The sequence below is a fragment of the Cetorhinus maximus genome, chromosome 16 (assembly GCF_964194155.1).
Source record: "Cetorhinus maximus chromosome 16, sCetMax3.hap1.1, whole genome shotgun sequence".
Lineage (NCBI taxonomy): Eukaryota > Metazoa > Chordata > Chondrichthyes > Lamniformes > Cetorhinidae > Cetorhinus > Cetorhinus maximus.
This window is the reverse complement of record NC_135894.1, coordinates 10,161,146-10,175,095: the sequence shown is the minus strand read 5'-3', so window position 1 is coordinate 10,175,095 and position 13,950 is coordinate 10,161,146. Positions and strand designations below refer to the sequence as shown.

General features: G+C 44.9%; 1 protein-coding gene across 1 annotated transcript in view; it reads right to left on the bottom strand.

The window, feature by feature from the left end:
- Positions 1-13,950, bottom strand: part of glra2 (glycine receptor, alpha 2) — a 224,434-nt gene that overhangs the window by 44,405 nt on the left and 166,079 nt on the right. The window contains exon 8 of the mRNA XM_078559347.1: positions 8,785-8,934. Within this exon, the coding sequence (XP_078415473.1) occupies positions 8,785-8,934 (150 nt within the window). The remainder of the gene's footprint in view (positions 1-8,784; positions 8,935-13,950) is intronic.

Here is a 13,950-nt window from a genome sequence, read left to right as displayed (position 1 = left end):
TATCAGATACATCCAAGGCTGCCTGAAGGATGTTTGACACATGCTGAGTCGGGCAATTTTTCAAATGTAACTGGCGGCTGTCTTAAACAGGTGTTAGGCTCTTGGAAGATGTTAATATGCTTCTTGCTAGAAGGGAGTTTGAGGGGGAGTATTGGTGCTGTGGTATTGCTATGCCATCTCCAACCCTGCTGGGATCACTGTCTCACTGAATTTACCCTATCCTCACAACTTGCTAATAGGACATGGGGGTGGGGAGGGACATGCAGTTTAGCCACTTGCATTTATGAAGTCAACTCGAGGTATATTTCAAAACACAGTTAACAATAAGTTATTAAAAAAAGTTCAAAATGAATGGAAGTAAGCTTGAGAAAGCAAATTACACAAATTCACGAAGTTCCCCATGGGTTGCATTAATGAGATAATCCTAATATTGAAGATTTGGATTTTTACATAATCATGGTGAAAATGAATAAGTCTGCTTGATCTAAGAAATAAAGAGAAAAGACTTGGGCTATGAAATTCAATAAACCCTAAAAACCGGCGTGGGAACCACAATGCACAATTAACCCACACCCATTGATCCAATGCAGGCAGCATGTCACATTCCTGCTGCCTGTAAGATGCCATGATTGTAGAATGAAGCTAGTGCTAATCACACTGTTGAGCAGTTGCATGCCTTAACAGGAGGCCCAAAAGTGGGAGAGGCTAGCACCAGGTGCTGGAAGTCAATCTACAATTGATTCTGACTTGGGAATGACACAAGAATTCCACACCATGGGATAGTGCAGGATCCAAGATTTTATTGTTACGCTGGAAGCCATGGTTGAGGAGGTGCAGAGGAGGAGAGATGGCATCTATCCAATGTGCCAAAAGATCCCCCAGACACACTCTGATGAGGCAATGCGAGCAGATGGCCATGGTAGCCAAGGACTGGAATCAAGCCCGGAGGATCTGGATGCAGTGCCACAACATGTTGAATAATTTCATGAGTGGTAAAGGAAAGTGAATGTATCTTCAAATGTCAAATCCCACCAACTAAGCCACTAACATCAGATACTGCTCAATGTACTGCAACGCATCACTCATCTACCAACAATATTTATCAATCGCAACTCAAACTGAACATTCATAGCTATACCTCACCCTCACATACTGGCAACTATCCAACCATGTAGCCACTTCACCCAACCATATTGCATGGCCTTCACTGACACACTTTCTCCTCTCTTGCAGGACAAGTAGCACACAACCAGAGATAGTGGGCATCAACACCAGCAGGAGAGATGTGTCTGAATGTTCTTGCCCCATGGAGTGGACACTGCTCACCATCATTGGAGCAGCCATTGCTGAGATAGAGCTGAAGCCATAAGGAGAGGGAGGATGAACAGTCAGAAGTTGTGGTCCAATGACATAGGTAAAAAAGAGGGATGAGGTCCTGCAGCCAGATTTTAGGGAGCTAGGAAGGAGACTTTGCAGGCAGGATCTCAAAGGTGGTAATCTCTAGACTACTCCCAGTCCCATGTGGTAGTGAGTGTAGAAGTAGGATGGTAGAGTAGACAAAAGCGTGGATGGAGAGCTTTGGATTCTTGGCAAATTGGGACCAGCTCTGGAGGAGGTGGGACCTATACAATCCAGACAGGCTACACATCAATAGAGTTGGAATCAATGAGCTTGTGATGCAGTTTGCTAGTGCAGCTGGGGAGCAGTTAAATTAACTTGGCAAGGGGGGTGGGTACCTGGATGTAACATTAGAAAGGAGAAACAAACTGAACAAAGGATTGGAGAGACAGATTGCACTGGAATAAGAAATACTAAGGCATTAGGTGGGTCAGAGTAAGAGGGAATGCAAAGACATCTACAATGGTTTACAATTATGTAAAAGTACAAAGCATGGTGAATAAGGTCAGTGAGCTACAGGCACAGATCACCACATGGGAATGTTGCGACAATAATGGAGACCAGCACATAAAAGGCAAGACTGGGTACTAAATATTCCTGGATACAAACAGCTCAGGAAAGATAGGAAAAAAATGAAAGGAGGATGGGTGGCAGTATCTTTTTCTTCCATGGGCTGTGGGTGTCACTGGCAAGGCTATCCATAATTGCCCTTGAACTGAGTGGCTTGCTAGGCCATTTCAGAGGGCAGTAAGAGTCAACCACATTGTTGTGGATTTGGAGTAACATGGAGGCCTGACGGGGTGAGGACAACATATTTCCTTCCCAGATGGCTTTTTATGACAATTGATGGTCACCATTGCTGAGACTAAGTTTGAATTCCAGGCTTTATTAATTTAATTTAAATTCCACAACCTGGTCTGGTAGGATTTGAACCCATGTCCCCAGAGCATTAGCCTGGGCCTCTGGATTAGTAGCCCAGTGACATTACCACTATGCTGCCATCTACCCCCTACCCCACCCCAATTATTAAGGATTAATTGATTAAGGAGAATATTAGAGTGCTGGAGAGAGATGTCGTCCAGGAAGAGTCAAGTGTGGAATATATTTATTAAGGTTAAGAAACAATAGAGGCACCATTACACCACTGGATATATTCTATAGGCCGATAACTAGTGGGAAAGATGAGGAACACATTTGCAGAGAAATTACAGAAAGGCGCAGAATCTACAGAGTAGTAATAAGGGGAGACTTTAATTATCCTGACAAAGACTGGGATAGTATTAGTGTAAATGGCAGAGAGGGGAAAGAGTTTCTGAATATGTTCTGGAGAGTTTTCTACATCAGTATATTTACGGCCCAAGGAGGCATTGCTGGATCTGGTTCTGGGGGATAAGGTGGGTCAAGTGGACCAAGTGTCAGTTAGGGAACATCTACAGAACAATGATCATAATATTATAAGGTTTAGGGTAGCCATGGAAAAGAACACAAAGCAATGTAGAGGAAAAATATTTCATAGGAAGAGGAACAATTTCAGTGGGGTGAGAATGGATCTCATAGAGTCATAGAGTTATACAGCACAGAAACAGGCCCTTCAGCCCATCGTGTCTGTGCTGGCCATCAAACAGCTATCTACTCTAATCCCATTTTCCAGCACTTGGCCCGTAGCCCTGTATGCTGTGGCATTTCAAGTGCTCATCTAAATACTTCTTAAATGTTGTGAGGATTCCTGCCTCTATCACCCCCTCAGGCAGCGTGTTCCAGATTCCAACCGCCCTCTGGGTGAAAAAATGTTTCCTCAAATCCCCTCTAAACCTCCTGCCCTTTACCTTAAATCTATGCCCCCTGGTTATTGACACCTCCACTATGGGGAAAAGTTTCTTCCTACCTACTCGATCTACACCCTTCATAATTTTGTATACCTCTATCAGGTCCCCCCTCAGCCTTCTCTGCTCTAAGGAAAACAACCCTAGTCTATCCAGTCTCTCTTCATAGCTGAAATGCTCCAGCCCAGGCAACATCCTGGTGAATCTCCTCTGCACCCTCTCCAGTGCAATCACATCCTTCCTTTAATGTGGCGACCAGAACTACACACCTAGGTAAATTGGAACCAAAGATTGGCAGGCAAAACTGTAACAAAACAATGAGCTGCCTTTCGAGAGGAGATGGTTCAGGTGCAGTTTGAGGTGCATTCCCATGAGGGGGAAAGGTAGGGCAATCAAAGCCAGAGCTCAGTTCTCCCTGGATGACAAAAGCTGAAGCAGGAAAAGGGTGTGTATGACAGATGTCAGGCTGATAGTATAAGAGAGATTCAGACTGGATATAACAAGTTCAGAGGGAAAGTGGAAAAGAAAGTAAGAAAAACAAAAGGAAAGCATGAAAAGAGACTGGTAGTCAACATAAAAGGAAATCCAAAGTCTCCTATAGGCTTATTAATAGTAAAAGGGTAGTAAGAGGAGGGGAGGGGCCGATTAGGGGATCTGCGCATGGAGGCAGAGGGCATGGTTGAGGTGCTAAATAAGTTCTTGGTATCTGCATTTACTAAGGAAGAAGACACTGCCAAAGTCGTTGTGAAAGAGAAGTTAATTGAGATACTGCATGGGCCAAAAATTGATTAAGAGTGGGTATTAGAAAGGCTGGCTGTACTTAAAGTTAATATGTTATCAGGACTAGATGGGAAGTATCCAAGAATCCTGAGGGAAATAAGGATAGAAATTACAGAGGCATTGGTCTATAAACTTTCAATCCTCCTTAGATACAGGGGTGGGGCCAGAGGACTGGAGAATTTTACATGTTACTCCCTTGTTCAAAAAAGGGTATAAGGATAAACCCAGCAACTACAGCTTAGCCTTGGAAAAGCTTTTAGCAACAATGGGATGAACTTTGCCAATTTGGCGGATGACCCCTTATTGGCCAGAGAAGCGGGTTGCCGGCACACACGTATGGCTGGCAGGACCTCCCCCTCAATTTTACGGGCAGGTGTTGCTGTCCCGTTTAGGACAGGAGTCTGCCCCTGACAGCGACTGGCCCAATCAGAGGCAGGATGGAGAGCTGCTGAATTCAGCAGAAAAGGGAAGAAAAATTTGAAACGTTTTAAAAGGTTTCAGAGGCTTCACCTATTTCACAGAAAAGCCACCTAGCCACTCACCTACCTCACCCACTTAACCACCCATCCGCCTCACGCACTTACCCGCCTCACCCATTCACCACTCACCCGTTTGCTAATATTCAAACTGGACCTTTAAACTTACCAAATGGCAGCTGGTGCCTTAAAAAAGGGGCTTATCCTGTCTTCCCCCAACTCTATTTTGCTCCAGTGGAGCTCCCCGATGAACACCTCACTGCGCACTCCTGTGAACGCTGGGCTCGGAAGACCCTGGTAGAGATGCACAGCCGCGCCTAGTCAGGGAAATTTATGAGTGGAGCAGCAATCCAACGATTATTGTCGCTGCTCGGAAGATCCAGGCCAGTATCTCGTACCTAATCCTCCTTCTCACTTCCAACTCATTCCACAGTCCTTTCTGAGATATAAGCTGCAGGTGGTCTGAGCATGCATGTCTCTCCTTCTCCTCTCTCTGCACTACAACTCTAGCTTTCTCCCTTTTTTCCTTTCCGATACCACGGAATGCAACCCACCCATGCAGTAGTGGAAGAGTGAGATGGCCTCTGGCCACCTATGCTGAGATAGTGCGGTCTGCAGCTGGTCTTGCTCGGGCCAGAGCTGCTCGAGGTCATCCTCCTAGGTTACCTGCCTTCTCCACCAGCGAAAATCAGCAGTCTTCCACCAGCCATACTGCAGACACTGGGGTAGCACTGCATAAGAGCAGGAGAACAGACAAAGGCACACAGCAGACCAGCACTACAAGTAATTCGTTTTTGCTTGTATGCAATGTGGCATGATCTGATTTATAAATTTGGTTTGGAATATTTGTCTTGTGGTGGCTTTTATTTTTGTGTTGTGGCCAAACGGATACTATGATGGTCAGTGACAGGGAAGGGAAAGCGTGGGACTGTTGGTGAATGTTGAATTGGGTTTGCGGCTACTGATATCACAGTTGAACGAGTTATTCCTAGACAATAGGGCATTCCCATGTCGCCTCCATCCTTTCTCTACCACCTGCTCCTTTTCTTCTCCTCATGCTCCAGCTCCTGCTGCTCAGCTGGTCACATTATTCCTGGTGGCAAGGGCTGTGCCTTCAGGTGACCACACATCTTGCCACACGTTCTGCTGAGTACTGCATGGCTCCTCCAGATCAGCCAAGATATCAGGAAGGGTTGCTTATTCGTCCCAATGAACTGCTCAATCAAATTATGTGTGGCAACATAGCTGTCATTGTGTGCATGCTGTCCACTTGTGTGTAGATTGCACACTGGAGTCATCAGCCATGTTAGCAGATAGCTAATATTGCCCAGTGGTCAGCCATGGGTTTGTCATGGTGGATCAAATGCAGATGTAAAAGCAGACTGCCGAATGAAGGCTTCATGACTGCTGTCAGATACGAAGCATGGACAGGAGAGAGACGGGAAAGCAATAGTGATTCCCTCTTACCACCTAGCCGTAAGCAGAAGGTGTTTTGAATTATTTTTAAAGTATGCTGTGGTGTGTTTTCCCAAACCCTTGGTTTGTGTGGTTCAATTTACTAATAACCCGAAGTGAACTCTCATTATGATTAACTCAGAAGGTTAGTTCATTTCACAATGTACACACACACACACACACAAACACACACACACACACACACACACACAGAATAAAGGAGAGGATAGGAAAAGGAGTTTTACAACTATGGATAGTAACAGTACAAGGGCCACAGAAATGAGTATTAGTTCATGTGATTTCTAGAGTCCAGAGTCAGGAATGAGGAATTCATTCATGTAGGATTTTAAGTTCAGCTGACTGAAGATCAGAGTTGTAGAATTTGCTTTACAGTTGGCACTGATACTGCAAGAGGAAGTAGGTACACAGAGACTGGGTCAGTTCTGCAGGCGATGGTAGGAAATCTTCCAGCAGACACAGGCTTGAGGAGCAGGCAGTGTTCTGCCAGAAGGGCTGCTTCTTGGTGGTTCACCAGTTGGACGTTAAACAGCAAACTGCTTGTGAGGCTAAAGATGTAATGTTAAAACTGTCCAAAAAGATCAGAGGCTTGGGTCATGTGACATGTTGCATTGATGGATAATTGCCACTTAGCAATCAGTTTCTGTGTTTCTGGCCAGAATTTCATTGTTCCTCTTTAGGAGAGAGACAAAGTTGAAATTAGCATCTCTTCCTGTATAAGGAGTTTCGATCTCTCTCTTTTGTGACAGTTCCAATTGGGGAGCCAGTTCATCTGCACTTCCTCTGTTTTTGATGATTACAAGGGGTTTGTACAATTGGGTGTGAGATCCCACAGGCTGAGTTAAGAATTCCTTTGTTCTTGTAACTCCTGGTGGTAGCTCCCAGCACAAAGGGCCAACCCTGTGGTCATGTGACTTGCAGCAGCCATCTTTTTTGGTTCAGCAGAAAGTCCATTTAAAAAAAATAGTAATAAGAATAGCATTTTGAACATAATGTTGCATTTCTTTTCATGTCATAGGAACCCAACAAGTGCGTGATGCATTGCATATGGTCACGCACCAGCTCATGTTGAGGGAATGGAATCCCTTCCTCTTGCGTTACATGTCAGAATTTACATACAGAGCCCAGAAAGTGACATCCACGCAGTCAATGTCGCCCCGTACCATGCAGAAACCTGCAATCCTCTCAAAGCCACATGTTCGCTCCGCTGCTGCTCTCTGGCGGGAGAGAATGAGATGTATTCAGGTCTCTTTGAATAGAGAACCTCAGTGACCTCCCTTCTGCAACAGTGGATGATAAACTGAGAGATGTTTCCAACCTGGAACAAGCCAGATGCATAAAAGTTCATTTCCACAGTCACCTTCACAGCCACTGGCAATGCAGTCCTCACCTGCTCTGAGATTGCAGTTGTGGTTCCAGTGGGTAGCAGATTTCAGTCAGCGTGTCTTTGCTGAAGTGTAGATGTCTGACTTATTGTTCCTCATAGAGACTCAGGTAGCAAAATTGTTCCTTGAGCATTTGGGACCGATGGCTTCCTACAGCCAGCCCTTTGCCCCCCTCTCACAATCCCCTCCCAACAGTTTGTCCTGCTCTATTTTGGCCTCTCCTTATTCACCCAGTCATGGAATATTCCAAGGGGAATAGCTACTGCAGCAGCCATACCTGGGAGCAACTGGTTTATGCAGAAGCCTAAAGTCAGGACTAATCCCTTCAACACCTGCCACACCATTTCTCACAGACTTAAGCAACGTTAATGCTCTGGAAAGAACCAAACACTTGTAGACTAGTAGCAACAGATGGTAGAAATCATTCAAAAACTACTTTGTACAACTACAAAGTAGTTAATGATCCCTGGTGGGTCTTTCCCACTGCTGAATGCACTGATCAGTGGTGCTTGATGAAGAGATAGCATTGGCTAGAGCATTGAGCTCCAAACTGGCAGTGCTGATGTCAAATCAGCGTTACATGGTGACTACGCTGCATACCCCTGGTGTATCTAAACATGTGCGAACACCCTCATCAATATGCTAGCCGGCATAACCCCCACCGAAACTAAAAAATCAGCCACTCGCCAAGGCTTCTGCAACAGCACCTTCAAAACCCACGACCTCTACCACTTAGAAGGACAAGGGCAGCAGATGCATGGGAACACCACCACCTGGAAGTTCCCCTCCAAGCCACACACCGTCCTGACTTGGAAATATATAGTCATTCCTTCACTGTCGCTGGGTCAAAATCCTGGAACTCCCTTCCTAACAGTGCTGTGGGCATACCTACACCACATGGACTGCAACGGTTCAAGAAGGCAGCTCACCACCATCTTCTCAAGGGCAATTAGGGATGGGCAATAAAAATGCTGGCCTAGTCAGTGATGCCCAATCTCGTCAAGGAATAAAAAAGTGTGCATGCTGCAAACGTCATTTTGGACCTCTATGGCTGCTCATAACACCCAAAAAAATTGGCAATACACAATTAAATGTTGTGCTCTTGTACATAATTATGAAGGAATTCTACAATTTATTGTTCCCTGCGCAGAACTTCACAATGTGGAGCACATTACAGGAATTGAGGTGTGGAGACCAGCATGCCTAATTCATAGTCTACACAATTCACTGCCAATTTCCACACAATACTCTGAACCAAGAATGCTAAATCATAAAAGTTATCCTCTAGTACCTTATCACATCCCTCAAAAATGCCTGCAAATGGGCCATATGCAGTGAGTTACCTATACCTGAAAGGCAGATACTGTTGATTAAGTATCATTTGGCTGTGTTGTATTCATTATTAAGGTGAAATGTTCATTGAGGGATTTTACAGCACTCTTCATTTACCTTATTTTGTCTTCTTTGTCTTCTTTTCAGGCGTAAAAACTCTTTGTGCTGGCGAGATACAAAGTTTACGGCCGCGTATTCCAACAAGGCAGAGAACACGAAGAGGAGACAAACTGCCATCCAAATATCAATAGCTTTGACGTACGAAACCTGGATGAAACATAACGACGCTTTAGGAAGGTGTAATGTTAGAAATTAAATTGACATTTTTTCCTTAAATCAATCTACCCATTCCAATTTTAGATTTTGACATCCCCCTGTTCATTTGGGAATGGATGCTGGGAGCAAATGGGACCATTTCTTGCGCACTTTGAAATGAAATGAGAAGAGCAGCCATCAACTGATGCCATTAAATATTTATTATTACTAGTTCCTGCCTATGTCTGACTTGAGCCACACGTGGAATCATGGGTTTCTCAGAGCACTGAAATATTAGTGTATTCAAGGTGTGGCCCTGAACATGGTCACAACAAGAAATAGTGTTGGGCAGGTCTGACAACATCAGGGCAAAATAGGGCCTAAGTTCATTAGCACCCCAAACCATCTGGCATCTTTGTGGCGTGCAGCCAAGGAATGGAGTGGTTCATGTACCATCCTAAATTCATCCTCAGGCCTCATCATCATAATTGCAGCGAGCTGTGGGCACCAACCCATGCCTCCATGCAGGGCTCCTGACCACAGGCCCTTGGAATTTGATGAGCTCATTTGGTGGGGAGGCAGCACACGTCATTCAGGAGGTGAGGAAGCATAAGCCTGCAGTGGCTGCAGTATTAATGTGGAGCTCTCCACCTCCTCCTGACTCCACATTGAGGCAATTAGAAAAGACATAGCTGCAGCTTTTTTTCACAGTCCCCAGTGGTTCCTTCAAGAATCACTGGTTAAGTTGCTGGAGAGAGTCTGAAAACGTTCTACTTTTCACCAGTTTTGGAAGCAGGTCCAGTAATGAGCGTAATAGCCTCATTTCAAGTGACCACCTAAGAAAAAAAATGCCCTGAGCACATGCGCAAATCGGGTTCAGGGCTTCCTAATGCAGCTTATTATTGTTGTGCGCTCATAAAACAGGTACAACAATGATGAATTTAGAAGCTAAATCTGTCAGGAAAGAGTGTTCAAATGATCTCAATCAGTTTATCAACAGATATGATCATTCCACGATTTAAACCCTTTTGATAGTGGTTAGAAAATCAGATGGACATGAATCAGAATGGCTGAATTCCCAAAAGAGGTCATTCCATGATCTGGTCATCCCAGTGGGCAGTGGATCCTGCAGGGAGTATGAGATTGTGGAATCACTCACAATATCCACTCCCAGTGTTCATAACTCTGCACCAGTGGCACTAAATGTAAAACTATGCCACAATCTTTTCACCATTGGCATTATATAATTGGGCCTTTCCTTTCTAGGTTTTAAATATTCAGTACTGTTAATACATTCTTAGCTCCTGCTTGTTTAATACATGTGTTTTGTGGTGTTTGATTAATCTGAATCTTGAAAGAAAGCCCATGGTATTTATTGGTTTTGCAGTTACAGAGGAAATGAAATATGCAAGTGAGTTGATGTTTTTCATAGATTATATATTGGATAACACAGCTCCATATGTTGGCCAATATCTGAGATAGGTTACAGTCTGTGTATATTCTAGAGCGAGTGCTAGTCATCATAATTCACAGAAATATAGGTTTTTGTAAACTCTGTTTTCTTTTATCAATAACAGTCATGAAGACCCTTTTCCTGATGTACAGTGTGAGGCAGAAGCAACAACATGCATTTATATAACACACTTAACACATCAAGTAGTCTCCAGTGCAAATGGTATTGCACTATACACATTCATTAGCGTCTAAAATTTCTCAGCTAAGACACTTTCTGTAAAATAGAACTCCCAAGAGAAACTTCTCAAGTCTGCGTCTGCTCAGTAGCATCCACATAGCTTTAGCCTGGCAATGGGTCAGGTCCCTGGGAATTAGTAAAACCTTTCCATCCAAATTGCCTTAAAATATAGACGGAGAGCCAATAGAACAGCCCATCATTGCTCGAATTTTAAAGAACCTCACAAGCGAGGAAGGTGTATGTGCACCCAGGTACAGAGGAATTCAGTGCAAATGGCTGAAGGCGTATTTGACCAACACTGATAACCTGGCTATATTGCGTGATTTTGTACTCCAATAAAGGTTGAAACATCTTGAAGCATCTACATGCATGCTAGCAAAGCAGTCATGGTGGCAAGGCAAACAGGTGACAACTATTTGATATTCTTTCTCCAGCAGAGGGATAAAACATAAACAAGAAGGAGATATGAAGTTAAGATGGAGGAAAGATAGAAAGGAAGGGAGATCTCAAAGGCCGAATGGACTGTAGTTGCTGATCCTTCCAGAAAGAAAGACTTGCAGTTACATAGCACCTTCCATGGTCACAGGATGTCCCAAAACACTTTACAGCCAATTAAGTTCTTTTGAAGTATAATTACTGTTGTGGGAAAAACAGCAGCCAATTTGTTCACAGCAAAGACCCCACAAACAACGAATCACTAATGATCAGATCATCTGCTTTTTTGGGATTTTTATTGAGGGATAAACAGAGGCCATCACACTGGGGATAACCCCGTCCCCCCACACCCACCCTGCTCTTCTTCAAAATAGTGCCATGGAATTTTTTGCATCCACCTGAAAGGTTAAACATAGCCTCAGTTTAACCAAAGGATGGCACCTCCAGCAGTGCAGCACTCCCACAGTACTGCGCTGGACTGTCAGCCTTGTGCTCAGGTCCAGAGGACGTAATCTGAGGTGAAGGCCTAAAATCTTTACACCAGCTTCACAAATAATAGAGCAGTTACAATACTGGATTTTACCCAAGAATGCAAGTGGGGGCAGATTTTTGTATTCATCATGTGGACAGTAGTCTAGTGCAGCAGACTACCTCACATAAAACTCGCCTAGTTTTCCGCCCATTGGTCTCAGACAGTGAGGATGTAAGAAATTATAAGATATTTTTTCAACTTTCAAAACTGAGCCCCACAACATCGGAAACAAAAAACAGACATTGTCTATCTAAAACTGAACTCCCAAAAGTTTATCTCCCATTAATGAAGTTCTTTGTGTCATTTTTCTGTAGTGCAGACATAAAAGAGTATCACCAGCAATAGCATGCCATAGCCTCTCGATGATTTGGTATCTCGTTTATTTTTGAATCTTTCCCTATAAATTGAGTATGAGTGCCATCTGACAGACATTCTGCTTAGGTGAGAGGGAGGTATTACAAACATTGTGCAAGGCCCTAATTGAATATGGTTCACTTGGTAAAAAAAAATATAATTCAAATTATAACCTTGAAGCACATTACAATAATTTTTGGGTTGCTAGATTCAGCGCAACTCCCTGCAAATGGATTTCATGCCCCCCATGATCTTGTGTGCACTTGTTTCTGTCCAATACCTAGCTAAATGACATAATGATACCGGAATGGTAACAGACAATCCTTGCCTAGTACATCAGAAAGTAGAATGTATCATGTGATCCGAATGTTACACTGGAGGCAGGGCCCCCACTGTAGCCCTGACGTAAAAGTCGGGTGTGGGCCAAACCCAGCTTGAGTGGCTCGCCCTGTAATTGGTTTGAGCTGAGACTTGTGCCCCCATCTAGGAGGAAGTCTTGCCCCTGAGAGCTGCCGTCCAATCAGATGGCTGATATCTAAGCGGGGGCTGCTCCCTGGGATTGCAGCATGTTCCGGGGGGGAAACGTGCTATGGTCAGCCCAGGGTTCTGCTGGGGCCAGGCTTTCCCGGCCTGGCAAAGGGAGTGGGGTGCGGAGATCGGCAGGGCAAGGTGTTGGGGAGGGGGGTGCGTAAAATATCTTGAGGGTGGCCTCCAATTGGCACAGGAAGCCCCCAAAAAAAAGGAGTCAGCTCCCGGCCGTCAGTCCACCAGGTTTCATCTGGTGATATAAACACTTGGTGCTGGCCTCCCTCACTGTCAGTAAAATCCCATAGGGAGCAGGAGGGAGCTCTGGGCCTTAATTGGGCTGAATGAAACACCCAATGCTCCCCCACTGTGGGCCGGTGCCGGAAATCGTGCAGCTGGCATGGTGCCCAATATTACAGCACCCCTACCCACATCCACACCCCTGCCCCCAGCCTGCCATTCTGCCCTGATTGTGGGGAGGGGGTGGTGGTGGCTGGGGGCAGGGGTGGGGGTGTAAAATCCCAGCCATGTATTCCCACTTGAAATCTCTCGTCTCTTTACAGCTCTATGGCAAGGTATGACACGGGCTTCACACTGAAAGTGCTTCATTTACAGGAATTAGATGAATGGCATGTTCTCAGATTTTGCAGTGAGATTATATTTACTTTTCATTGCCCAATAAGTAAAATAACAAGGATGCAATTCACTTTAGTAACTTATTTATGATAACGTCAGGGAAACCTTTACTGCTAATGACTGTGCATTGCAAGTATGTCTGCCTTTTCTATGTGCTCTACCTTCTTCTCTGAGAACCTGCTGTATTAAGCCAGTGATGAAAGTCCCTGCCCATTGATCTCTCCATCACAAGGGGCTCCAGCTCCATTCTTCAAATATCTTCCCTCTTTCTGTAATAATTATCAATCAAAATCACTGCCCCTGGCTGTGGCCTTACACTTTGGGGTGTGACTAGGAGACTTCCAGGAACTTGCCCAGCCCTTATTCAAATTTTCATGGTCACTTTGACAGCCATGAGCAATGCAGTCTTTGTCCTGCTCTGAGGTTGTCTTTGTGGCTGCAGCAGGTGGCAGATTTCAGTGAGGACTTCCTTACTGAAGTGCAAATGTCTGACACACTGTTCCTTGCTTATGTTCAGGTAGGAGCGTTACTTGGTGAACAGCATTCCCCAGTGACTGCGGCCTGGCTGGTGGGATACTGCTGACTTTCAGTTAGGGCGGCTACAGATGGCCTTGCAGGATGACCTTGAGCAGTTTGGGCCTAGGTGGTTCAGCTGAAGACTAGGCCATCTTGGTATGAGGAGCTGTAGTCCGGGCTGGCTGGCTGATGGGTAACAGCTGGTGGAAAGGCAGTGGTGGGAAGACAAATGTGGTCATTTGATGGAGAACAGCAGGTTTAGGCTACGTGGAGCCTCTGTCGCTCTTCTGAGTCGGCACCTCAGCAATCCTAATAATGTGGTGGAGAGCCCTGCAAG